The sequence below is a fragment of the Lynx canadensis genome, chromosome E1 (assembly GCF_007474595.2).
Source record: "Lynx canadensis isolate LIC74 chromosome E1, mLynCan4.pri.v2, whole genome shotgun sequence".
NCBI lineage: Eukaryota > Metazoa > Chordata > Mammalia > Carnivora > Felidae > Lynx > Lynx canadensis.
Genome location: NC_044316.2, coordinates 5830485 through 5857713, shown reverse-complemented (window position 1 = coordinate 5857713; position 27229 = coordinate 5830485). Strand labels below are relative to the sequence as shown.

Below are 27229 nucleotides of genomic sequence, written 5' to 3'. Positions count from 1 at the left end.
GGGTCCCTCTGAAATGATCTGATGGATGATAGAGATGCTGGGAAACAACCTATCTCATTCACGGTTGTGTTCTCAGCACATGGTAAGTGTTTAACTTACTGAATGCATGTGTGAGTTAATAAGGGATACATGTCCTATGTGTACTTCCTCTGTCCTTTAGATCACTGATCGGCAAAATGTGGCTCAGCATCTGTTTTTGTAAATATGGTTTTACTGGAGCCCAGCCACACCCATTTATTTATGTTCTGGGTTGAGTCATTGCAGCAGAGAAAAATGCCCTGCAAAGCATAGACCATTTACCGAGTGGCCCTTTCTAGAAAAAATTTGGCGATCCCTGATCCAGAGTAACTGGTCACAATGCAGCCTCTGACCCTGGGGCGATGCTGACAGCCGCTGGTCTATGGAGTAGCTGGGAGCGGAGCACTGGGTACCGTGCCGTGTAACTACATCAGGGCTCAGGTGTTTGTGGTTCGTTTCTCTTGGTCTCTTCAGGATCATTTATGACTCTGCTCACAAAGCTGGGACCAGACACAGTCGAAGAATAAATCACTTTATTAGGAACGGTGCAGTGTTGTGAAATGCTTCCCCCACTCGTTCCTGGACCCGAATTCGTCCAGCTGTCGCCGCAATTGTAGGCATATCTCTCCGGGTTCCCTACAAGAATTCTACAGAATTGTGAGTACATGTGATTTTTTTTTTTTAATGTTTGTTTATCTTTGAGAGAGAGAGAGAGAGAGACAGGACGAGCAGGGGAGGAGCAGAGAGAGGGAGAGACAGACTCCGAAGCAGGCTCCGGGCTTTGAACTGTCAGCAGGGCTCGAACTCACAAACCGCGTGATCATGACCTGAGCCGAGGTCAGATACTTAACCGACTGAGCCAGCCAGGTGCCCCAAGTACATGTGATTTCTTATCTATGCGTCTGTGTCACCCCTCCCCGCCTTGTCCCTCTGGGCAGCTTCCAGCCCAGTCTTGTGTTCTCAGTGGCTAAATCTGGAGAAGCAAAGCGACTCCAGCAAGAACCCACTTAGATGCCTTCTCCTTGGTCTTCAGGTTGAAAGTCCACACGTAGGTGGGTCCCCGCTGGCAAGTCTTGTACACGGGACAAGGATAGACGCTGCGGCTGTCCTGTTTATCCGCAGGAATGGCCTTGATGAACATCACGGGCATGGGGGGTGTCAGGTCCTTCAGCTTCGCCTCCGTAATGACCCCTGCCTGGGGACAAGAACATGAAAGGAGCCACCTTAGATCAGACACAGAGTGCAGCCAGCCAGCCAGCCTCCTGTCAGAAGGCCCAGCAGCTGAGACACCGGGAAGGCCTGGCTGCCTTATGAACTGTTAACCCACGATGGGACGGCAGCTGAGATGCGGGAAACCGATTTCTGCTGTTTTCCAGCCTAAATCACTTTCTGACGGAGAGTTCTAGAAGTTGTTATGTATCATATGCAGATTAATCCCTTTGTGACTTGAGCCTCTATTTTTATTTCCTCATCCATTCACTTCATAAGCATATCGAATGCAACTATTTGCCAGATGGTCATCATGGAAGGTGCTAGGGCTTTGAAAGACGAGGAAGACACAGTTCGTGCCAGCAAATGCTTTAGATTTTAAGGGTTCGGTTTTGTCTTTTTCAGCTTCATATGGGACCTCCTCCACCCTCTAGAGCATTTTGACTTCTTGAGCGGAGCTGTGTTCTATCTTTACTCATGTGATAGGGACCTAACTTCTGGAGCTTTCTAGTTGGGGCCTCTGTGGTTTTCTGAGATGAATCAATAGAGTGATGTGGGGCTGTTTATTTTTATTTACTATTATTTTTTTTTCCTAGTCCTGAGAAATGTTCTGAGGACCAAAAGCATTCCTGTATCAAATAAGCTTGGGAAAAGGTGCTTACCATACACTGAAGACAGGAAGTCCTAGCAGTAAAGAAAAGGGGTGAACTTTATTTAACCTGGTGCTTCCCAAACTTATTTGACCACAGGACTCTTTTCTTTTCAATCTATTTATTTCCTATGGCACTAGTGTTTTATGGAACTTACTGTGGGAAATGTTGATACAGAGTGATTCACAGATACCTCGCAGTTGCCCTGGTGACTTTGATCCCCTTCTACTATGGATAGAGCTTGGCTCATTTTCCATGAAATGTTTTATTTTTAAATTTTTTTTAATGTTTACTATTTTTGAGACAGAGAGTCAGACAGAGAGAGAGACAGAGAGCAAGCAGGGGAGGGGCAGAGAGAGAGGGAGACACAGAGTCTGAAGCAGGCTCCAGGCTCTGAGCCATTAGCACAGAGCCTAATGCAGGGCTCGAACTCACAGACCTTGAGATCATGACCTGAGCTGAAGTTGGATGCTCAACCGACTGAGCCACCCAGGTGCCCCTCTATGAAATGCATTTAAAGGGGAGGATGTGCCTTTTCAGTTCTGTTAGAGGCTGGTATGAGGCATGATGAGTAACAGATCTTAGGGAAACAGTAGGCACTCCCTTAACGTCAACAACTGAGTGTTTATGGCAGGGAGTGGGAGAAGGGGTAGAACCTTTCTTTTTTCCTCACGTACCTCAGAACCAACCCTTTTAAAATGTACAAGTCAGTGTTTTTTAATGTACAATCATCACTTTGTAATTCCAGAACATTTTCATCACCCCTCCTCCCCCCCCGCCCCCCAAGAAATTAACCATGGGCAGCCACCATGAGTAGTGGGGTATTGGTGCCTCCAGTGATTATGGTTGAATTCTCTATATGAATGGCATATTTGTTTCCATCTCTTAACTTTTAACCTATTTGTGTCTTTGAATCTAAAGTGTATCTCGCGTAGACAGCATATACCTGTATCATTAAAAAAAAAATCCATTCTGCGAATCTCTGCCTTTTGATTGTAGTGTTTAATTTATTTATATTTAATGTAATTACTGATAAGGTAAGGTTTACATCTGCCATTTGACTCTTTGTTTTCTATGTCTTGGGTCTATATTGTTCCTTGGTTTCTCCATTGCTGCCTTCTTTTGTGTTAAATAGATCTATTTCAGTGTATCATTTTAATTCCCTTATTTCTTTTACTATATAAAAAAAATTATTTTCTTAGTGATTTCCCTAGGGATTACAATGAACTTCAGTGTATAAACATCAACTTCAATGAATACCAACTTAACTTCAGTAGTAGACAAAACTTTATTCCTCTATATGTTCCTTTCCTTCCCCTTCCTCTGCTTAAGACCTTGTGCTGTTTTCATGATACAAATTACATCTTTCTGCTTATCAGATTTAGAGTTATTGCTTCCTGCAATTGTCCATTAAATCAGGAAGGAAATAAAAGTTACAAACAAAAATCCATTTATATTTTCTTATATATTTACAGACATAATTACCTTTGCTGGTGTTCTGTTTCTTCATGTGGACTTGAGTTACTGTCTTGTAACTCATTTTATTCTGAAGGACTCCCTTAAGTATTTCTTTTTCTTTTTTTTTTTATTCAAAAAAATTTTTTTTTATTTGAGAGAGACAGAGTAAGCAGGGGAGAGGGGCAGAGGGAGAGAGAGAGCATCTTAAGCAGGCTCAACACTCATTGCGGAGCCTGATGTGGGGCTTGATCCCATGACCATGAGATCATGACCTGAGCCGAAATCAAGAGTCGGACGCTTTAACCGACTGAGCCACCCAGGCGCCCCTCCCTTAAGTATTTCTTATAGGTTTGGTCTGCTAGTGGTGAATTCTCTCTCTCTCTTTAAACTTGGGAATGTCTTAATTTCTCCTTCATTTTTGAAAGATAGTGTTACTGGATATGGAATTTTTGGCTGACAGTCTTTCTGTCGGCACTATGACTTCCATTCTACTGTCTTCTGACCTTCATGGTTTCTTAAGAGAAATCATCTGTTCATCCAATGGAGGACCCCTTGGAAGTGATGGATTGCTTTCAAGGTTCTCTCTTTACCTTATGACATGTCTGTGTATGGGTTTCTAAGTTTATCCTATTTAGATTTTGTTGAGATTCCTGGATGTGTAGATTAATCTTTTTTTTTTTTTTTTTTAATCAAATCTGGAAAGTGGCCATTATTGCTTCAAATATTCTTCTGGCTATTTCTCTCTCTCTTCTCCTTTTGGGACCCCTACTATGTAGATGTTTGTATGCTTGAGTATTCCTCAGGTTTCTAAACTGTTCATTTATTTTGTTCTTTTTTTCTGCTTCTCAGCTTGGATAATCTCAAGTGATACATTTCCAAGTTTGGCGATTCTTGTCTACTCAAATCTTCTGTTGAATTCCTCTATTTAATTTTAATTTTTTAATTTAATTTTTATTTTATTTTTTAATGTTTATTTATTTTTGAGAGAGAAAGTACAAGTGGGAGAGGGTAGAGAGAGAGAGGGAGACACAGAATCCAAAGCAGGCTCCAGGCTCCGAGCTGTCAGCACAGAGCCCCGTGTGGGGCTCAAACCCACGAACTGTGAGATCATGACCCGAGCCGAAGCTGGATACTTAACTAACGGAGCCACCCAGGCGACCCGACAACTTGAATATTTTAAATAATACATTGTGGCAACTCCAAAAGTCAGGCTCCCTCCACAGAGTTTGTTGTTGTTTGTTGAATGACTTTTCTGAACTGACTCTCTATAGTCTGTCTTTGACACCTAAGGCTCCTGAAGTAGCCTGCTTAGTTAGCTTGGTGGTCAGCACATAGTTGGACAGAGGTTTCTTAGACGCCTGGATCCAGCGAGTCTCACAGGTTCTGCCCCAGGGCTCTGTGCGTGTGTTGCGCATGCCTCCAGGGCTCAGCCAGGCAGTTGAAAACTCTGCCTTAGCCTTCACTTCCTGCTTGCGCAGAGCCTCAGGGTCAGCCAGAAGTGAGCTTACAGACTTCTCAGGGCTTTCTTGAGCCTGTGCACAGCCCTGCCCATGGGCATGGCCCTCTAGGTTTCCAAGGATGAGTTGGAGGTCATCTCATTCTCCAGCTTTTCCTTTTAAGCGGTAGCCTAGTTAGCCTAGTATTTGTAGTTAGCCTAGTATTTGTTCCACTGTTTATTTTTTTAATTTTTTTTTTTTATGTTTATTTCTGAGACAGAGAGAGACAGAGCACGAGTAGGGGAGGGGCAGAGAGAGAGGGAGACACAGAATCTGAAACAGGCTCCAGGCTCTGAGCTGTCAGCACAGAGCCTGATGCGGGGCTCGAACTCGCGAACCGCGAGATCATGAACCTGAGCGGAAGTCAGACGCTCAACCGACTGAGCCATCCAGGTGACCCTGAGTAGTTATCTACTACCTCAGGCAAGCTGGAGGTTAAATAGTTGTCTTTGTTTTCAGTACATGCCTTCAGGGGGGAAAGGTGTTGCCCTGGGTGAGCTCCAACTCTGGTCAAGTAAAGCAGACTTGTAAGTGGGGTCTTCCTGGAAACCACCACATAGGGAAAATAATGACCGTTTTCTGGGAATGGGTCTTTGAAAGTACTCCAACTCCGTTTTGCCCCCTCCAGTGGCTGGGAGGCTGCTGTGTTCACTGTGACTAGAGCACATTGGTTTTCGAGGCCACCACAGAGTTGGTGGGGATGGGGATGGGAAAAGGGCAAGTTAAAAGGCCACAAAGCTTATTCTCTTACTGAGCTTTGGACATTTTTCTTCACTAAATACTCCTTGGGTTGCTGAAAGCCTTTAGTTGATTTCTAGAGTCCTGTGCAAAAGTTAAGCTCTGATAATGTGGGGCCAGTGTTATTTTATGGAGGAGAGGATATTTGGACATTCTTACTCTTATGTTTTTGCTGACATCTTTTTGGGGGTAGAAACTGAGACTAAGAGTTCTTGGTGGGCGGGCATTGCTTTTTGGGAAGTTGTTATTAGTATTATTTATAAAAAATTTTTTTTAATGTTTATTTATTTTTGAGAGAGAGGGTGAGGGGTGGGGGCAGAGAGAGAGGGAGACACAGGATCTGAAGCAGCTCTGGGCTCTGAGCTGTCAGCCCAGAGCCCGATGCGGGGCTCGAACTTATGAACCACAAGATCATGACCTGAGCCGAAGCCAGATGCTCAACCGACTGAGCCACCCAGGTGTCCTGGGAAGTTATTATTATACAGAAACAAGGTCATAAAATACTGGAGTTAGATGATTGGAATCAGTGTCTTTTCCCCCTCCCCCACAGTGCTGGCATTCTTCTGAACTTCTTCCCCACTTGCTCACTTTGGGTTTTTTTTTTTGATATTCTAGCTCTGGCCACCCTACAGCACCCTACACCTAATAGCATCCAGGTGTGACTCCCCTGCTCACAGAATCTTGGACAAATGTTCAGGTGGAGAAGGGGAAGTCAGCTTCCTTCTCAAGGTTCAGGCTGTTTGAACACCGTCCCACTTTGCTGTCCTCCTCTCTGTTGGCCCTTGATTGGTTCCATAGAGCTCCTATGACAAATTACCACAGATTTGGTGGCTTAAAACAACAGAAATGATTCTTTCACAGTTCTGAAGGCCAGACTTTTTTTTTTGCTAATTTTTCTTATTTTCTTTACTTTTTTTTTTTTTTTTTAACTTTATTTTGAGAGAGAGAGCACATATGCATAGCAGGGGTAGGGTAGAGAGAGGAGGAGAGAGAATTCCAGTCAGGCTCCACGCTGCCAGTGCAGAGCCTGAAGTGGGGTTCAAATTCACAAACCTGGGGAACATGACCTGAGTCGAAACCAAGAGCCGGTTGCTTAACCAACTGAGCCACCCAGGCACCCCTGAAGGCCAGAGTCTTAAATCAAGGTGTAGGTAGGGTCTGTGCCTTCTGGAGGCCCTGAGGCAGAAACTATCCCATGTATCTCTCCTGGCTTCTGGGGGCTTCCTTGGAATTCCTTGGCTTATAGATACATCACTCCAATCTCTGCCTCTGTCCTCACAGGGCATTCTCTTCTGTGTTTCCAACATGGCCTTCTTATAAGGATACCAGTCCTTGGATTTAGGGCCTTCTCTGCTCTAGTATAACCTCACCTCAACTGCATATATCTGCAAAGAGCCTATGTCTAGATAGGGGCACATTCTGAGGTTCTAGGTGGACACGAATTTTGGTAGACACTGTTTGATCCAGTATAGCTCTGTATGTATATTTACATGGCCTACGTGGCCTTCTATGATATCTTAGATCTTTTTTTCCCTCATGTTTGTTTATTTTTGAGAGAGAGAGAGAGGGGGAGGGAGCACACAAGTGGGGGAGGGGCAGAGAGAGAGAGGGAGACACAGAATCCAAAGCAGGCTCTAGGCTCTGAGCTGTCGGCACAGAGCCCAACATGGAGCTCAAACTCACGAGCTGTGAGATCGTGACCTGAGCTGAAGTCGGACACTCAACCGACTGAGCCACCCAGGCGTCCCTATAGTTTAGATCACCTGACAGTTTTTCCCCATTAACTCTGTACTAACAGCTAGGAATAGTTGAGTGGCACTTGCCGAGCGGGATATGTGACTAAGCACTTCTTCCAGATCATGTGTTATCACAAACGTGAACTTGTTCTGGAGGTATCCGTCCTTGCCCGTGTCATTTATCCCAGCCAATCTTAGGGTGACTCAAATCTTTATTAGGCTCCAGTGAGGAACCCTTTCAGAATGTCACGTTGAAATAGTATCTACTGGGCTCCCTTTGGAGATGGGGGCAGTGTAAAAGGCAGAAGGGATTCCTGTCCTTCTAGAGCTCGTGGATGAGGAAAGTGGCCCTGGAAGGTGAAATGACATCCCCAGGGTGGGCAGCAAGCATCAGGGATAGCTCGACAGCTAGTGACTCTCACACTTCTGGAGCATTCTGTGTGTGCCGGGCACAATTCCAGGTGTCCCCGCATATGAACTCATCTTTGCGGCAACTCTTATTTTCCCCTTTCACACTTGAGGAAACTGAGATTTGGAGAGGTAGAACCACGTCCCAAGGTCCCAGAGTTAACGGACGGTAGTGCTGGGATTCAGATCCGGCCAGTTTGGTTCCAGAGCCCTTGCTTTTAATCGGCGCAAAGCCTGTGCTCTCCACACCGTCCCTGGCTGCATGAGAGTGCCTTGAGAGCCTCAAGGAAAGGCCACCCAGGTCAGAAGGTCCAGGGCATCCCCTTTGCACAATCACCCTCTATGGAGGCAATGTGTAATTTAATCAGCCCACAGAGGGTGTCCCACCCCAAGATTTACCTGTACGTCCCAGCGAGCGCCTTCCACAAAGAGGCCATGGATGTAGGCCCCCTCCCGAGGGGCGCTCCTGAAGTCCTCCCTGTTCTTCTTTGTCACGTCACACTGCAGGGCCATCTGGTCCAGTGGCCACTCGTTCTTGCGGGCCGTGGACTGCATGATGGCGGTCAGGAAGGACTGGGGGTTGAAGAAGCCTGTCAGCCACACCGTGGCAGGCATGGCGAAGTCTCCTATCCAGGCCTCCAACTCTTTGATTCGGTCGAGGAGGTCCGCAAACCAGGCTCCCAGGCCTGCCGTGGAGGGGTAGGCTCGCCTGGCCCAGGGCTCTGGCACCGTGTCTAGGTACAGGGCGTTCTGTAAGTTCTCCATGTCGCTGGTCATGGTCAGCTCCCCCTGCAGACGAGGGGCAGGAGGGGACAGAGTGAGGGGGCAGGAAGTCCCTGGAGACAACCGGCCATAGGGACCGCTGGCTCATGGCCTACAGGCAGACAGATGAGTCCAACAGTGGTGGCCATGACTGTCCCTAATACTTGGTTTGCAAGGTGTGTGAGTCCACACCTATGTACTGACAGCAGTCGACGTCCACTGCGGATCTCAGACCACCTGTGGGTTCCCTACCCTAAAGCCTGGGTGCTGGCTCTCCTCCCGCCTTTGCAGCGGGCCCCGCAGCTCAGAAGCACGAGAGGACCGAGGCTGGACGATCTGTGTCCCCCCCAAATCAAGGATCTCCCCCAGAATCAAGGTAGGAGATACACAGTCAACTTGAAGGAGCCCACCTCCAACTGCTAGATGAAAGGTTATGTCGAAAACCGAAAACCATCATTAGGTTTGGTTTTGTAACTTTGGTTATGACACGGGTCTCCCAACAATTTCTTTCCTTTTTTTTTTTTTTTTTTTAATGTTTATTTATTTTGAGAGAGAGTGAGCGAGCAGGGGAGGGGCAGAGAGAGAGAGAGAGAGAGAGAGAGGGAGAAGGAGACAGGAGACAGAATCCCAAGCAGGCTCCACACTGTCAGCACAGAGCCTGATGCGGGACTCAAACTTACGAACCACGAGATCATGATCTGAGCCGAAATCAAGAGTCAGATGCTTAGCTGACTGAGCCACCCAGGCGCCCCTCCAAATTTCCTGAAGACCCCATCTCTATTGTAGTGGTTTCTGCACAGGGGTTAGGGTACACGACAAGGCTCACGTTATGGGCTGAATGTTTGTGCCCTCCCCACCGACACCCAAATTTCTGTGTTGAAATGCTAACCCCCAGTGTGATGGTATTAGGAGGTGGGGCCTCTGGAAGGCGCCTGGGTCATGAGGTGGGGCCCTCATGAATGGGATTAGTGCCATTATAAGACCCCAAAGAGCCCCCTCGCCCCTTATGTCTTGTGAGGACACAGAAAAAAGATGGCTGGCTGTGAACCAGGAAGTCGGCCCCTCCCTAGACACCAGATCTGCTGGTGCCTCTAGAACTGGGAGAAGTCGATTTCTGTTGTTTATAAGCCACCCAGTCTGGTAATTCAATTATAGAAGTCTGTGTGGACTGAGACAGCTTGGCTCACCCTAAGTGCAGACCGTTAAAATGTCACACGGGCCTCCCTGCGCCCCGAGTCCCCTTGCCTGTGGGATGGGAGACTGGACCATGTAACTCTATGACCATTTAACTCCTGGAACTGTTAAAAAAGAAAAGTTAAATATGCCTCCCTTAAAGGTGAACATATTTCGGGTCCTAAGTGACAGCTAGAAACTAGCCCTCTGACCCCTGAACTTCTTCATGAACTTAACAGAGAGACTGTAGCCGTTACTGTCTCTGCCCTGGAGTCGAGTGGCTGGGCTATTTTCAGAGATAAATACCTTCATATTTTATACAAGAACTAAACATCCCGATCAGCCCAGTGCCAGGTAGGCCAGCCCGAATGAGTACAGCCCAAATCATGGATGCGTTTCCCTCAAGTAAACAGATCATATTCCAGCGACAGAAAACAGATTTCCTTCCAGGTGTCTGCTCAGCTGCACGGGGGTGGCTCATCAGAGAAGACTGTGGTCGAGGGTTCCGAGGCCACCCCCCGGGTCCGACGGGAGGTATGAGCGTCCCGTGTCTACCCTCCAGGTTTATCGCTTCTAAACACACCCAAATCAGGGAACAAAAGTTCCTTCTGGTAGATTTCCCCAAGGGTCTTCTGACACGAACAGAAGTTGAAACAAAAAAACATTGTTCTTTTTCCTGGACTCTTTACTTCAGAGGACACTTCTGAAAAGAGGCTACGAAATACTCCTCGTACATTTGAGCCAAATTCAAGGTTCTGAGACAGAGTGTCTTCCTCATGCCCTCAATTCTGTGAAAATTCATTGTTATACGTAGCTGATAATTTAGGTATTAGTAAGGTTTGCCAAAAAGCAGCTGGTTATTTAATAAAATAGCATTAACTCTCAAAAGTAAATTTAGTGCAAAGGGAAAAAGTAAATGATCAAAACCCTCTCTTTTATGAGACCCCATCTGTGCAACTTTTTCTTGCCTTATCGTACTATCTAAGACCTTCATTCCAACGAGAATAAAAGTGATAAGGGCACACATCCTTGCTTCCTTCCAAACTTAGAGGGAAAAAAATCATCTTCCAACATTAAGAGCGATAAGTTTTCCTTAGATGTCCTTTATTCTGTTGAGGAAAGTCTCTTTTCTTAGTCTTCTGATATTTTAAATCAAGATTCACTGTTAAATTTTGTCAGATGCTTTTTTTTTCCTTTATGAAGATGATTACGTGGTTTTCTTATGTAGTGCATTTATACGGTGAACTCCATTGATTGAGTTTTCAACGTTAAAGCCAGCCTTGCAGTCCTGGGATGAACCCCATGTGTCCACGATGTGTTATCCTTTTCTTATGTTGTATGATTTCATTTACCAACATCTTGCGAAGGATTTTTGTATTTGGGTTTATGAGTAATATTTGTTCCCCATTTTCTTTTCTTTTTTAAAATTTTTTAATGTTTATTTATTTTTGAGACAGAGCACGAGGGGGGGAGGGTCAGAGAGAGAGGAAGACACAGTATCCCAAGCAGGCTCCAGGCTCCGAGCTGTCGGCACAGAGCCCAATGCTGGCTCGAACGCACGGACCGTGAGATCATGACCTGAGCCAAAGTCGGATGCTCAACCGACTGAGCCACCCAGGCTCATTTTCTTTTCTCGTGGTATCTTTGGTTTTTCTCATAGTACCTTATGGCCTCATAAAATTTGTTGGAAAGTGTTCCCACTCTGCTTTCTTATTTAGTGAAAATATTCTGTAAACCGTGTCGTAAACAGATGTGCTGTCATCCAGGCTCTGTTGTTCCACACGGGCAGAGCCCAGGTGGAGTAGAGTTAGCATCATTCTGAAGGGCCCTAGGATTCTGGGAGTGGTGAATGAGCACTGGCTTCAACTTAAATCACCAGCTGCAGTAGCACCTAACAAGAGAGTCAGCCTGTCCTTTGAAGCTTTGAAGCCAGGCTTTGACTTCTCTCTAGCTATGGAAGTCCTAGATGGCGTCCCCTTCCAATAGAAAATTGTCTGCACTGAAAGCCTGTTGCTTAGTGTGGCCACCTTCATGAATTATCTCAGCTCGATCTTCTGGATAACTTGCTGCAGATTCTATACCAGTACTTGTGGCTTCATGTGGCATTTTAATGTTACAGAGACAGCTTCTTTCCTTAAACCTCCAGAACCAACCCCTGCTAGCTTCAGACTTTTCTGCAGCTCCCTCACCTCTCCCAGCCCTTGTGGAATTGAAGGGAGTTAGGGTCTTGCTCTAGATGAGGGTTTTGCTTAGGGCAATGTCGTGGCTAGTCTGGGCATCTATCTAGACCACTAAAACGTTCTCCACATCAGCAATAAGGCTGTTGTACTTTATTTTCATTTGTGTGTTCCCCGGAGTGGCCCTTTGCATTTCCTTCCAGAACTTTTCCTTTGCATTCACAACTTAGCTAACCGTTTGGTGCAAGAGGCCTAGCTTTATGTCTTGTCTTGTCTTTCAACATGCCTTCCTTGGTAAGCTTAATCACCCGCAGCTTTTGGTTTCAAGTGAGAGACGTGTGACTCTTCCCTTCACTTGAACACTTAGAAGCCATTGTGGGGTTATTAACTGTCCTAATTTCAATATTGTTGTGTCTCAGGGAATAGGGGGCCAATGGAGAGGGAGAGAGACAGAGGAATGGCCAGTCGATGGAGCAGTCAGAACACATAAACAATGATCAATTGAGTTTGCTGTTTTATTGTTTTGTTTTTTTAAATAATTTCTTTCAATGTTTATTTTTGAGAGAGACAGAGAGCGATCGGGGAGGAGCAGAGAGAGGAGCAGGGAGCACAGAATCCGAAACAGGCTCCAGGCTCTGAGCTGTCAGCACGGAGCCCGACGCGGGGCTTGAGCCCACGAACCACAAGATCATGACCTGAGCCAAAGTCAGACACTTAACTGACTGAGCCACGCAGGCATCCCAAGTTTGCTGTTTTAAATGGGCATGGTCTATGCACTCCAGAGCAATTACATTCATAATATCAAAAATCACTGATCACCATAACAAATATGATACTGAAAAAGTTTGAAATATTGTGAGAATGACCAAAATGTGACACAGAGAAATGAAGTGAGCAAATGTTGTTGTTAAAATGACACCTACAGACTTGCTCAATGCGAGGCTGCCACAAAACCTCTATTTGTAAAAAATGCATTACCTGCAAGGCTCAGTAGAGTGAAATGCAACAAAATGAAGCATGTCTGTATTTAGCTTTCTTTTGTGAAGAATTTTTGCTTTGTTTTTGGCTGGTCAAAGAGTTCTGGGTTTATCATTTTCTTTTCCTCTAGTCCTTTAAGGATCTCTCTCCACTGTCTCTGGCTTGCATAGCTCCCTATGAGAAGTCTGCTGTCATTTTTCTCTTTGCTCCTTTGCATATACTTCAGCCCCGCTCCTGCCCCTCAGCCCGTCTGCTTTACCCTTGGGTTTCCTCAACTTCATTATGAGTTACCTTTACAGAGTTTTCATTGGGTATATTCTTCATGGGGCTTGTTGAGTTTCTTGTGCCTGTGGGTTTGCAGTTTTCACCAAATTTGCAAAACTGTGGCTCTCATTTCTTCAAGTATTTTTTTTTGTCTGATTCTCCCCTTTACCTCTGTCCTCTGAGACCCCAATTATTGTATGTTAGACCATGAGACCACAGGTCACTGTTGTGCTGTTTACTTTTTTGACATATTTTTTCTTTTTCCTTCACTTCGGATAGTTTCTTTTGCTATGTTTTCATCAGTTGCAAATCTTCCAAAGTGCATGTTTCATTCAGCTACTGTATTTTACATCTCTGTCAATTTCATTTTTTATCTTCTGTTTGTACTTCATCACGCTCTTACTCTCCTCTGTCTTCTTCAGCATACGGAGCAAACTTACAATTGGCTCTTAACCTCCTTGCCTGTGAATTCCATCATCCCTGCCATTTCTGGCTCCATTTCAACTGATCCGCTTTTCTCCTGGATATGGATCAGATATTCCTGCTTCTTTACATGCCTGTAATTAGTTTATGTCAGACACTATGAATTTTACAGTTTTGAGTGCTGGATTTCACTGTATTCCTTTAGATAGTACTGGAAATAATTTTTTGTGGCCTGCAGTTAATTTACTTGAAATCAGTGGATCTGTTGGAGGCTTGCATTTCAGCTTTGTTGCGGGGGGAGTGCAGACCGGCATTCAGTCTTAGTCTGGGTCCGGTTCAGCCCACTGCTGAGTTGCTACCCTTCTGAGAATCCTCCCTGATGCCTCCTGTTTTTGTCTTTCTTTCTGCTCCAGCTGGTGGGAATGCAAACTACTCCCAGCTCTGCATGAGCTCCCGAGAATTCTTTCTGCTCCTTTGTCATGGTTCCTTCCCAGCTTGGGTAGAGCTTTCTCACTCATGTGCAGAGACAGCATCAGCCAGCAGAGTGTCGGGGGATCTCTCTGCAGATGTCTGAGACTCTTTTTCTGGGCAGCTCCCTGCCATAGGCACTCTGGCCTGCAGACCCCACCACCGTGGCCTCCACGAGCTCTGCTCTGCACGTCTCGGTGCAGCACAACTACGGATCTCCTTCCTGAACTGCAGCCCAGAAACCGCGTGCACATCGTAAGCTTGCACAATGAAGGGACTGCATTTCTTCTTCCCTTTCTGTCTCATATCACAGTTACGTCATTATGCGTTTGTCCAAACGCCTGGGATGTACGGCACCGACAGTGAGCCCCAGTGTAGACTACACTACAGGCTGTGGGTGATTGTGATGAGTCAGTGTGGGCTCCTCAGTTGTGACAAATGGACGACTCTGGTGGGAGATGCGGCTAGCGGGGCAGGCTGCGTGCGGGGGCAGGGGGTATGTGGGAAAGCTCTGTACCTTCCTCTTAATTCTTCTGTGAACCTAAAACTGCTCTAAAAAAATAAACTCTTATAATAAAAAAAAATGCAATACTTAATTTTTAACACCATTTGGAAATCTGGAATTGTTTTGATAGAGGAACATAAAATGCGTAACTTGGCTTTCTTAAAAGTTTCTCACATCTGCTTGTAATATGGTGTTAATTCATTCTGACGATGGTTTTGCATTTGCTAATTTTTTTTTTTTTTTTTTTTAAATTTTTTTTAACGTTTATTTATTTTTGGGACAGAGAGAGACAGAGCATGAACGGGGGAGGGGCAGAGAGAGAGGGAGACACAGAATCGGAAACAGGCTCCAGGCTCCGAGCCATCAGCCCAGAGCCTGACGCGGGGCTCGAACTCACGGACCGCGAGATCGTGACCTGGCTGATGTCGGACGCCTAACCGACTGCGCCACCCAGGCGCCCCTTGCATTTGCTAATTGAATGTGCAAGTGACAGAGCCTTAGAGAATGTGCTGTCTCTGAGGTGGTGCCAGTTTGAGAGTGAAGAACAATTTAGGAAAAGAGGAAACCATTCACCTTGCAGTAAGGTTTCTGAAAGTTTCTGAAGTCAGTATTCCCACGACCTTGAGCTGAAGTAGATATGACTCACGTTCATAGCAGGAGCTGAGAAGTAAAGGGAGAACCTCGCCCCAAATTCACTCAATGTAACTTGTGTCCTTTTCTTAGGAGAAGAGGAAATATATAATCTAGGATAGCATGTCCGGAAAGCTGTTGAGAAAACATCAGTTTCCAGGGCACCTGGGTGGCACCTGGGTGGTTAAGTGTCTGATTTCGGCTCAGGTTATGATGTTATGGTTTGTGAGTTCAAGCCCCACGTCAGGCTGTGTGCTGACAGCTCGGAGCCTGGAGCCTGCTTTGGATTCTGTGTCTTCCACTCTGCCCTTCCCCTGTGCTTTCTCTCTCTCTCTCTCTCTCTCTCTCTCTCTCTCTCTCTCAAAAATAAATAGACATTAAACAAAATTTTTTTAAAAGAAAAAGAAAACATCAGTTTCCTAAGGTGTTGACAGATTGGTGGAGGCTGGGGTGAGTCAGACAGCAAATTTCTGTGGCCAAGCTCTGGGTAAGTGGGCCCTTCTTAAGGACTCAAGCTATACTGTCATAAGGAAACCTTTTTTTACATTTGTTCAAGCCCAATTTCCTCAAGTTCCTCCCACCTGCACCCTGTGTGACCCTGATTGATATCTGTACTCACTTGCTAACAGGTCAAGAGTCAACAAGAAGACAGCTTACAGAGAAAACATGGACTCCTTCTTGAGGGGCTACAGGATGCACCCTGTCCTGGTGGCCCGTTCCTGTCTGCTTTTCCTTCCCTAGGAAAGTGGTCTCTGCAACCAGCTTTCATTTGTGTGAAACACAGGAGGTGAGGAGATGGGCGGGGGGCGGGGGGCGGGGGGTGGGAAGCAGGAGCGATATGGGCCTGCGTCCCTTCCCATCTGGCTTCCCGACTGAGGGAGACAGCAGCCCGTCTAGCTGGGTCTTCTGATGGAAGACTGGAGGCACGAGGGCTACATCGGCTGCCCGGTGAGTGGTGACCGGAAGTCGTTGAAGGGCCAAAGCAAGGCCCCCCGTCAGACCTGCACATGCAGTCAGCACACAGTGGCACAAAGAACCGAGTAGCTGTCCAAGTCAGCAAGGTGGACTTCAGTGTGAGCATTGTTCACATATTTAGAAACAGGTCTTGTTCATTAGTCATCGAAAGCCTAGGGAAAAAAGTCTGACATCCTCACACATTTGAATAATCAGGGACGCCTGGGTGGCTCAGTCGGTTGAGCGTCTGACTCTTGATTTCGGCTCAGGTCGTGATCTCACAGTTTGAGATCGAGCCCCACATCGGGCTCTGTGCGCCGACAGTGCGGAGCCTGCTTGGGCTTCTCTCTCTCTCTGCCCCTCCCCTGGTTGCTCTCTCACACAATAAATAAATTAACTTAAAAAAAAAAATCTATATTTAAAAAAACATTTGAATAATCAGAAACAATTCCCAGCCCTACCCAGCCTCTACGCTGGTCACGGCTCCAACACAGAGGGCACCGCCCAAACGCAGTATCACTCAAGCCACAAATGTGGGCGGTGTGTGTAATTTTAAATTTTCTCATAGCCACACAAAAAAAGTTAAAAAGACTCAGATGAACTCAATTTTCATAATATATTTCATTTAACTCAATATATGTAAAATGTCAAATATTTTAATATGTAGTTAATATACAAATTAATAGGATATTTTATGTTTTTTGTCTTATATCATTGAAATATGGTATTTATTTATTTTTACTTTTTCATGGAAAATTTTTCCTTTTATTTTCATTCCAGTGTAGTTAATGCACAGTGTTATGTTAGTCTCCGGTGTCCAACATAGTGACTCAACAATTCTGTACATTACTCAGTGCTCATCTTGATAAATGTTCTCTTATCCCCCTCACTTTAGAGTGACCCCATCCCACCACCCCCTTCCCTCTGGTGACCATCAGTGTGTTCTCTATAGTTAAGGGTCTTTTCTTTCGTTGGTTTCTTTTTTCTTTGTTCCTTAAGTATCACATATGAGTGAAATCATATGGTATTTGTCTTTCTCTGATTTATTTCGCTTAGCATTATACTCTCTAGATCATCCATGTTGTTGCAAACGGCAAGATTTCATTCTTTTTTATGGCTGAGCAATATTCCATTGTGTATATGTGTATGTACACACACACGCACACACTACATCCTCTTTATCCACTCATCTGTCAATGGACACTTGGGTTGGTCCATCAATTGGCTATTGTAAATAGTGCTGCAATAAACATAGGGGAGCACATCTTTTCAAATGAGTGCTCTCACATTCTTTGGGTAAATACCGAGTAGTGAGATCACTGGATCATAGGGTAATTCTGGTTTGAACTTCTGGAGGAACCCCCACACCGCTTTCCACAGTGGCTGCACCAATTTGCATTCCCACCAGCAGTACGCGAGGGTTCCTTTTTCTCCACGTCCTCGCCAACACTTGTTGTTTCTTGTGTTTTGAATTTTAGCCATTCTGGTAGGTAGGAGGTGATATCTCATTGTGGTTTGATTTGCATTTCTCTGATGATAAGTGATGTTGAGCATCTTTTCATAGGTCGTTTGGCCATCTGTGTGTCTTTTGTGGAGAAATGTCTGTTTATGTCTTCTGGCCAATTTTTTTGAGGTTTTATTTATTTTTGAGAGAGAGAACGAGAGAGAGAATGTGCACGTGTGATTGGAGGAGGGAGAGAGAGAATCCCAAGTAGGTTTCATGCTGACGGTACAGAGCCCAACATGGGGCTCTACCCCATAAACTGCAAGATCATGACCTGAGCCGAAATTGAGTCGGGTATTTAATCTTAACGGACTGAGCCACCCAGGCACCTGCCCATTTTTAATTTGGATTATTTAAGTGTTGACTGTAAAAGTTCTTTATATATTTTGGACACTAACCCTTTATCAGATATGTCATTTGCAAATGTCTTCTTCCTTTCAGTGGGATGTCTTTTAGTTTTGTTGATTGTTTCCTTCGCTGTGCAGAAGCTTTTTCTTTTCATGAAGTCGCAATAGTTTATTTTTACTTGTGTTTCCCTCGCCTCTGAGACTCATCCAGAAAGCTGTTGTTATGGCTGATGTCAGAGAAGTTCCTGCCTGTGTTCTCTTCTGGGATTTTTATGGTTTCAGGTCTCACATTTAAGTCCTTAATCCATTTTGAGTTTATTTTCGTGTATGGCATTAGAAAGTGTCTAGTTTCATTCTTTTGTAACTGTCCAGTTTTCCCATCACCGTTTGTTGAAGAGATTTTTTTCCCCATTGCATATTCTTGCCTCTTTTGTTGAAGATTAGTTGACTGTATAAATCATGGGTTTATGTCTGGGCTTTGTTCTGTTCTGTTACTCTATGTGTCTGTGTTTGTGCCAGTACCATACTGTTTTGATTTCTACAGTTTTGTAATATAACTTGAAGTCTGGAATTGTGATACCCCCAGCTTTGTTTCTCATTTTCTTGTGGTTCCATACAAACTTTAGGATTGTTTGTTCTAGTTCTGTGAAAAATGCTGTTGGTATTTTGATAAAGATTGCATTAAATCTGTAGATTGCTTTGGATAGGACAGACACATTAACAATATTTGTTCTTCCAATCAGTGAGCGTGAAATGTCTTTCCATTTGTTTGTGTCATCTTCAATTTCTTCCATAAATGTTGTATAGTTTGTAGATGACCGGTCTTTCACCTCTTTGGCTAAGTTTATTCCTAGGTATCTTGTTATTTTATTTTATTTTATTTTTTAAATTTTTTTTTCAACGTTTATTTATTTTTGGGACAGAGAGAGACAGAGCATGAACAGGGGAGGGGCAGAGAGAGAGGGAGACACAGAATCGGAAACAGGCTCCAGGCTCTGAGCCATCAGCCCAGAGCCTGACGCGGGGCTCGAACTCCCGGACCGCGAGATCGTGACCTGGCTGAAGTCGGACACTCAACCGACTGCGCCACCCAGGCGCCCCGGTATCTTGTTATTTTTGATGCAGTTGTAAATGGGATTGTTTTCTCAATTTCTCTTTCTGTTGCTTCATTATTAGTGTATAGAAATGCAACAGATTTCTGTACATTGGTTTTGTATCCTGCAACTTTACTGAAATCATTTATCAGTTCTAGTAATTTTTTGGTGAAGTCTTTAAGGTTTTCTTTCTTTTTTTTTTTTTTGGATTTTTGTTTTTCAAATGCTTATTTGTTTATTTTTGAGCGAGAGAGGTAGACAGCAAGCAAGGGAGGGGCAGAGAGAGGGAGACAGAATCCTAAGCAGGCTTGGCACAGAGCCTGATGCAGGGTTTGAACTCACCAACCGTGAGATCATGACCTGACCCGAAACCAAGAATCAGACGCTGAACTGTCTGAGCTACCCAAGCACCCCTGTTTTTCTTTTTTTTTTTAATCTTTAAGTAAGCTCCACACCCAACATGGGGCTTGAACTCATGATCTTGAGGTCAAGAGTTGCACGCTCTACCAACTGAGCCATCCAGGTGCCCCTTTAGTGTTTTCTATCTATAGTATCATATTATCTGCAAATATTGAAAATTTTACTGGGGTGCCTGGGTGGCTCAGTCAGTTAAGCGGCCGACTTCGGCTCAGGTCATGATCTCGCGGTCTGTGAGTTCAAGCCCCGTGTCGGGCTCTGTGCTGACAGCTCAGAGCCTGAAGCCTGTTTCAGATTCTGTGTCTCCCTCTCTCTGACCCTCCCCTGTTCATGCTTTGTCTCTCTCTGTCTCAAAAATAAATAAACGTTAAAAAAAAATTAAAAAAAAAAAAAAAAAGAAAATTTTACTTCTTCTTTACCAGTCTGGATGCCTTAAAATTTTTTTCTTGTCTGATTGCTGTGGCTAGGACTTTCAGTACTATATTCAATAAAAGTGGGAACAGTGACCATTTTTCTCTTGTTCCTGACTCTAGGGGGAAAGCTGTCAGATTCTCAGCATTGAGGATGATGTTAGCTGTGATGTTTTCATATATGGCCTTTATTATGTTGAAGTAGGTTTCCTGTAACCCTACTTTGTGGAGGTTTTTTGTTTTTTGTTTTTTGTTTTTTCAGTCATGAATGGAGGTTGTACTTTATCAGGTGCTTTTTCTGCATCTATTGAAAGGATTGTGTGGTTTTTATCCTTTCTCTTATTTATGTGATGTGTCATGTTCATTGATTTGTGAATATTGAACCACTCCTGCATTTCAGGATTAAATTCCACTTGATTGCGGTGAATGATGTATTTAATGTATTGTTGGATTGAGTTTTCTAATATTTTGTTAAGTTTTGCACATCTCTGTTCATCAGAGATATTGGCTGATAGTTCTTTTTTTATGTAATGTCTTTATCTGGTTTTGGTATCAGGGGAATGCTGGCCTCATAGAGTGAATTTGGAAATCTTCCTCCCTCTTCTATTTTTTGAAATAGTTTGAGAAGAATAGATATTAACTCTTCTTTTAATGTTTGGTAGATTCACCTGTGAAGCCATCTGGTCCTGGGCTTTTGTTTTTCTGGGAGGGTTTTGATTGCTGATTCAATTTCATTGCTGATAATCGGTCTGTTTAAATTTTCTATTTCTTCCTGATTCAGTTTTGGGAGGTTATATGCTCTTAGGAATTTATCCATTACTTCTAGGTTGTTCCAATTTGTTGGCATATAGTTTTTCATAATACTCTCTAATAATCCTTTTTATTTCTGAGCTGTCAGTTTTTATTTCTCCTTTTGCATTTTTGAAGTAGGCTACACACCCACCATGGAGCCCAACATAGGGCTTGAACTCACAACCCTGAGGTCAAGACCTGAGCTGAGATCAAGAGTCAGATGCTTAACTGACTGAGCCACCCAGGAGGCCCTCTCCTCTTTATGATCTCGTTTTCGTCCTCTAGCTCTTTCTCTCTCTTTTTTAAATGAGTTTGGCTAAAATGTTATCAATTTTGTTGATCTTTTCAAAGAACCAGCTCCTGGTTTCACTGAACTGTTCTATTGTTATTTTTTTAAAGTTTCTATTTTGTTTATTTCTGCTCTAATCTTTATTATTTCCTTCCTTCTATAGTTTGTTCTTCTTTTTTAGCTCCTTTGGGTGGAAGGTTAGGTTGAGATTGTCCTTGCTTCTTCAGATAGGCCTGTATTGCTTTAAACTTCCCTCTTAGAACCACTTTTGCTGCATCCCAAAGATTTTGGACTATTGTGTTTTCATTTGCATTTGTCTCCATGTATTTTTTTCTTTCCTCATTGATTTATTGGTTGACCCATTCATTGTTTAGTAGCATGTCCTTTATGTATTTGTGCTCTTTCCACATTTTTTCTTATAGCTAATTTCTAGTTTCATAGCACCGTGGTTAGAAAAGATGCACGGTATGACTTCGATCCTTTTGCATTTGTTGAGACTTATGTGGTCTACCGTGTAATCCATGTGCCTTGAAAAAAATGTGAATTCCGCTACTTTAGGATGGAATGTTCTGAATGTATCTGTTAAATCCATCTGGTCCATGTGTCTTCCTTCTCCCCTCCCCCCAATTTTTTTTAATATTTGATATAATAAAATTTATTTATATTTGAAGAGAGAGTGTGAGTGGGAGAGGAGCAGGGAGAGAGCAGACACAGAATCCGAAGCAGGCTCCAGGCTCCAAGCTGTCAGCACAGAGCCTGATGTGGGGCTCGAACCCACAAACTTTGAGATCATGACCTGAGCCGAAGTCGGACGCTTAACCGACTGAGCCACCCAGGTACCACGCTTCCCTTTGTGTTTGTGTGTGTGTGTCCCCTTCAAAGCCAGTATTTCCTTGTTGACTTTCTGTTTGGATGATCTTTCCATCGATGTAAGTGGGTTGTTAAAGGCCCCTACTATTGTATGACTATCGGTTACTTTTTTAAATATGTTATTGTTTTATGTATTGGGGTGCCCTCATGTTGGGTGCACAGAAAGATTTACGATTGTTACATCTTCTTGTTGAATCGTCCCCTGAATATCTAACGTCCTTCTTTGTCTCTTGTTACGGCCTGTTTCCAAGTCTATTTTGTCCAATGTAAGTATTGCTACCCCGGCTTTCTTTTCACATCCATTTGCAGGATAAATGCTTCTCCATCCCGTCACTTTGAATCTGCACACATCTTCAGATCTGAAATGAGTCTCCTGGAGGAAGCATACAGATGGGTCTTGTTTTCTTATCCATTCCATCACCCTATGTCTTTTGATTGGAAGCTTTAGTCCATTTACATGCAAAGAATTATTGACAGGTATGTACATATTTATTGCCATTTTGTTACTTTATGGCTGTATTTGTAGTTCTTCTCTATTCCTTTCTTGTTCTCTCACTATAAATGGGCTTTCTTTAGAGACAGATTTGGATTCCTTCCCCTTTATTTTTTGCACATCTGCTGGGTTCTGACTTGCGGTTACCATTAGGTTTGTGTGTAACATCTTTTGCATATAACCGTCTATGGGAAGTTGATGGCTGCTTCCGTTTGAACCCCTTCTAAAGCACTAAATATTTACCCCTTCCTCCCCCATGTTTTAGGCATGTGGGGTCATGCTTTCCATCCTTTGATCTTGTGAATCCCTTGAACGATTTGTATAGGTATCGCTAATTTTACTGCCTTTGTGCTTCCTCTGTTCCCTACTCCTGTGCGTCGGTCCTCTGCGACAGGGAACTTGCCCCCGCCCCCGGGACCAAGGCCAGCCGGGTTGGAGGGGGAGGATCCTCAAAGTGCGCGAGCTGGGGGAGATGTGGTCTTAGGAAGGTTTGCGCTGGTCTCCTGGGGAAGGGGACTCAGCGCAGGACTGAGGCAGTGGCATACCGCAGAAGCAAGTTCCTTCGGTAGTAAATGTCCCTACACTGGTTCCTACAGGTGGCCTTGGGTTTATGCTGGAAGGCGGGGGAGGCAGCTCCTTTGTTCCTGGAGGAGTCTCCCTAGGATCTCTGTCCCTCCAGACATGCTCGGAGATTAGTAAATAACTCTCCCTCCCAGGCATTTTTTCAAAATCCTGCTTTGATGTTGTATCTGCACAGGCTGTCTTTTGTCCTGTTTCTTTAAGGGACTCGGTTTCCTTTTGGCCTCTGGTTCTCCCAGAGCTGAGCCTGCTGATTTTTAAAATTCTAGGTTTTTGAGTTCCGCCGGTTGTTAAGAACTCATGTAATTTGGCCCCTCCGGTTTTCAAAGCCAGATGTTGCGGGGGTTTGTCCCCGCTGTGAGTGCTCCCCAGTGTGACAGTCTGTTTCTCCCCCTTCTCACCCTCTTTGATGCGGCCTCTTTACTTTTAGCTGTAGAGGTTGTTCTGCCAGTCTTCGGGCCATTTTCTGGGTTATTTACACAGATGTGAGTGTCACCTAGTTGTATCTGTGGGTGAGGCAAGCTTCCCAGCCTCTTTCCTAAGTACGGTGTTTCATTTCTGCTTAACAGAACATCTCAATTTGGACCAGTCACATTTTAAGTGCTACCCTGTCATTGGTTGCTACTGTAGACAGTACAGATCTAGGAATTTAGCTTCTCATGTAATTTTTCTACCCAGGCAGAGGATTTCCTGGGCCCACTGCCATCTGTACATGGCTCTTTGAAAGCTATACCTAGCTGTTACTGTAAAGAAAGAAACTGGCCTTTGGGAGTTTTGTACATCAGACTTTTGTGCGTTTGGTTAGTGGGAGTCGGTACCTTTGACCAATCAGCTTGGAGTACTCGCAGGACCTAATTCTTCATTGTGTTATGGCTACAAGCCAGAGGTCTTTTTTCTCCCCCCAAGTTCATTTGTTTTGAGAGAGAGGAGCAGGGACAGAGGGAAAGAGAGAGAGAGAATCCCAAGCAGCGTGGAGCCTGATGCTGGGCTCGAGCCCACGAACTGTGAGCCTCCCAGGCGCCCCAAGGAGCCAGATGTCTTACTGTGGTGAATCCCCAAGACAGTTCCTCTCTCTGGGGACGTGGCTGTGGCAAACTGACGTCCCTTAGGCGGCTCCCCTACCTTCCTCCACCTCTTCTGCGCTTTCAGCCCCTCCGCTCCTCGGGCTTAGCGTCCTGTGCCTCTCAGTTCAGCTGATACTTTTTGGGTAGCCTTCCGGCTTCCCATCCAGCCAGTCGTGCGTGAATGGTTACAAGTTTCTCTACCATAAATGCTATGAGTATTGACTTAATGATTTAAAACGTTACCCCCCTCCTAACTTTGGGGCCCAGTCTGAGCCTGTCGGGTGTGCTGGGTAGCGTGAGTGGCCCTCTGTCCTCCTGAACCACTCCCAGGACTTTAAAGTGACTGTGTCCCAGAGAAGGGGACGGCAAGAAGGGGAACCTCAGAATCTCCTGCCAGGTGAGCCGGTCTACAGAGCCCGTCTTGCTGTCCCAGCAGCGTCCTGGTGGGAAGCCAGGAGCTGAGCAGATGCGCACTGTGTGGCGGGGCCCTCCCCGGCCAGCCCCTCCCCTGGGCCATCAGGTCGCTCCCCTTTCTGAACTCTGTCGCCGTCCCCTCGCCCCCTGATCTCACCACCTTCTTCTTCTACCTACTTGTCTTAACACTGTGCTTCACAGACGGCTCATCCCAAGGATCACCTGGCTGCCGCTTGAAGATACAGGCGACCAGGCCAGTCTGGGGGCCTGTCCTAATGAGACTGGGTTTAGAGGACAGCGTTTTAGAGGGTCTGCTCTCGGGCGCCTGGGGGGGCTCAGTCGGTTGAGTGTCTGACTCTTGACTTCGGCTCAGGTCGTGATCTCATGGTTCGTGGGTTCGAGCCCCGCACAGGGCTCTGCGCTGACAGTGTGGAGCCTGCTTGGGATTCTCTCTCTCCCTCTTTCTCTCTGCCCTTCTTCCGTTCTCTCTCTCAAAATAAATAAACTTAAAAAAATTAAAAAAAAGTGTTCTCCAGCTCACAGAGGGACCAGGAGGAAAAGGCCACAAATGCACAGCTGTCCTGACTGCTTGTGGGTCAGTGTTCTGTCACTGCCTTCCGAAACTCACCATACCCCACTTACTCGCCTGCGTGGACCCTCTGCTCCGGCCAAAGCAGGTAGCTCCTAGAGCAGGGCTAGGGTTCCTCTTTTGGAACCGGTGGAAGATTCTTCTCCTTGTCCCCACCGGTTTCTCCCCTGCCCCCTCCAGCCACTTCTCCTCTGGGGCCTTCCCTCCTCCCACGGCTCTCTGTGCATCTTGTGTTGGGATCTGCCCGTGTGCTCCTTCTGGAGAGGAAGGCCCCCCTTTCGGTCTCCCTGCGCCCACCGGCATGGAGTGCTGAGACCTGTCCAGGGCGCTCATCGGTCAGCTGCGCTTGAACCAGACTGGGGAAGGCAAGCAGAAACGTCCTCACCCACCCCTTCCTCTGCCCGCAGGCACACTCGGGGATTCACCCAACCCCAGTCACGGCTCTCGGAAGTAACACGACTGAATGGATTGGAAGATGGATGGGTAAGTGCACTGCACAAATTGCACGGATTTGATAAGCTAAGGCTACAGCAAAGCTCCTGGAGGTAATTACCAAGAGAGACCTGTGTACCACAGTCACGGACCTGCGTAATGTGACAGGCAAAGGCCTTGCTCACATTCGAGACCGTTCTATGAAACTCTGTGTTTCATTTGATCACAAGCTGGCACGTAATTTGGAAACATGACCAAATACGGGCTTCGACACGCCTGTCCTTTCTCCTTGTTTCCCTCCATCTAAACCGGCAGGCAGGGGTGGGGAGGAGGAAATGAACAGATAAAAAAAAAAACCAAACCCACTAACGTAGATTTTGCAGGCTGTCTCATAGTTTCTATGTGACTACTTGTGACACGATGCGCGGCTGTTGTAACCGTGGCTGTGTGACTCCAAGAGCCGCGCCCCAGGCCGCGGGTCACACCGCGGACCTCCGGGCCCGGCCGAGCATTCGCTGCCAGCTTCTCTTCCGTCTGAAAGTGCCAGTGTAAACGGACCGCAGTCCCCTTCCTCAGCTCCTGAACAGCAGCCTGCCCTCCCATTCAGCTGTCATCGAGGTGCACGGTCCGTCGGGGTCCACGCCAGGCCCCTGAACAGTTCTCTGCTGGTACGTAAACTTGTTTGAGTCACTGGGGGCAGAAACCGCAGACTCTTTCGTTGCTCAAGAGGTAGGAAGAGCCTGTGCGATTACCTTGGATCTCTCAATCCAACCTTGACGCTGTCAAAGGTGAACATTCTCCCCTTTCCCCCGATGGGGCCATAATAGTCACCAGCTGATACTCTGGGGGCACTTCCTACACGCCAGGGATGGTTCTAAACATTCTATGTGGATCAGCTTACTTAGTCCTTCCCCAAAGCCTTATGCAGCAGGACCGTTACGCCTGTTCTACGGGCGAAGAAGCTGAGACACAGTGGGACGTAAGTCACTTCGCTGGGGCCACACGGCAAAGCACAGGGGCTGGGAGGCGACCCCAGGACCGTCTAGTTCTAGAACCTGTTCTTTTTTTTTTTTTTTTTTTTAACGTTGATTTATTTTGAGAGAGAGAGAGAATCCCAAGCAGGCCGCGCACTGTCAGCACAGGGCCTGACGCGGGGCTCGAACTCACACACTGAGCTGAGGTCAAGAGTCGGACGCTCAGCCGGCAGAGCCGCCCAGGCGCCCCTAGAACCTGTACTTTTATTGAGCGCTACTTTGACCCCCATGGAAGCAACTTCTCCTACGTCAGTAGAAGGCACCGGGCTGGGGAGACCCTCTCCTTGCTCCTCGGAGTGTGGTCTCCTGGGGGGCTCCGAGCCAGCCGGGCTCATTCCACCCTCGCAGCTGCGTGCTTTCGGAGCCTTGCGTCTTGACCTCCCTGCAGCCCAGCCAGACCCTGGCGTCTGGAAGCCACACCTCCCCGGGCACTCAGATCGCTCTAGGACGGCTCTCCAGCGCCCCAGTCCGCGGGAGCCCCCTCTCCCCAGGGGGGTCCGGCCGTGTCCTCCGGCGGTGCCCCTTCCCACCAAGACCTCACCCACCGTACCTTTAAGCCGAGGGCCAGCTCCCTCAGCGAGCGCTGGATCTCTCCGGTGAGGATGTTCATCCGCTCACACTCCTGGAAGGCAACGACGACGTAGGGGCTGTGCTCCTCCACTCTGGCCATCAGCTCCGGCATGTTGAACTCGTCTGTCACTCGCTCCAGTATTTCTTCCAGGAGGACCTTGACCTGGCCCGTAACAGGAAACACAGGGTGAAGAAGGGGCTCTAACTCTCCAGGACTCCATTCCCCTGCGATACGGCGGTCAGGACGCCCGTCAGCCATCCCCCGCCATACTCTCGCATTGTCT

General features: G+C 46.0%; 1 protein-coding gene across 1 annotated transcript; it reads right to left on the bottom strand.

The window, feature by feature from the left end:
• Positions 1 to 836: 836 nt before the first annotated feature.
• Positions 837 to 27229, bottom strand: LOC115500675 (dynein heavy chain 9, axonemal-like). The gene is made up of 3 exons (XM_030295258.1): positions 26926 to 27229; positions 8113 to 8502; positions 837 to 1213 (listed from the first exon to the last, which is right to left on the bottom strand). Exons 1-3 carry the CDS (start codon positions 27202 to 27204, stop codon positions 986 to 988), a joined length of 897 nt encoding a protein of 298 aa, XP_030151118.1. The 5' UTR covers positions 27205 to 27229; the 3' UTR covers positions 837 to 985.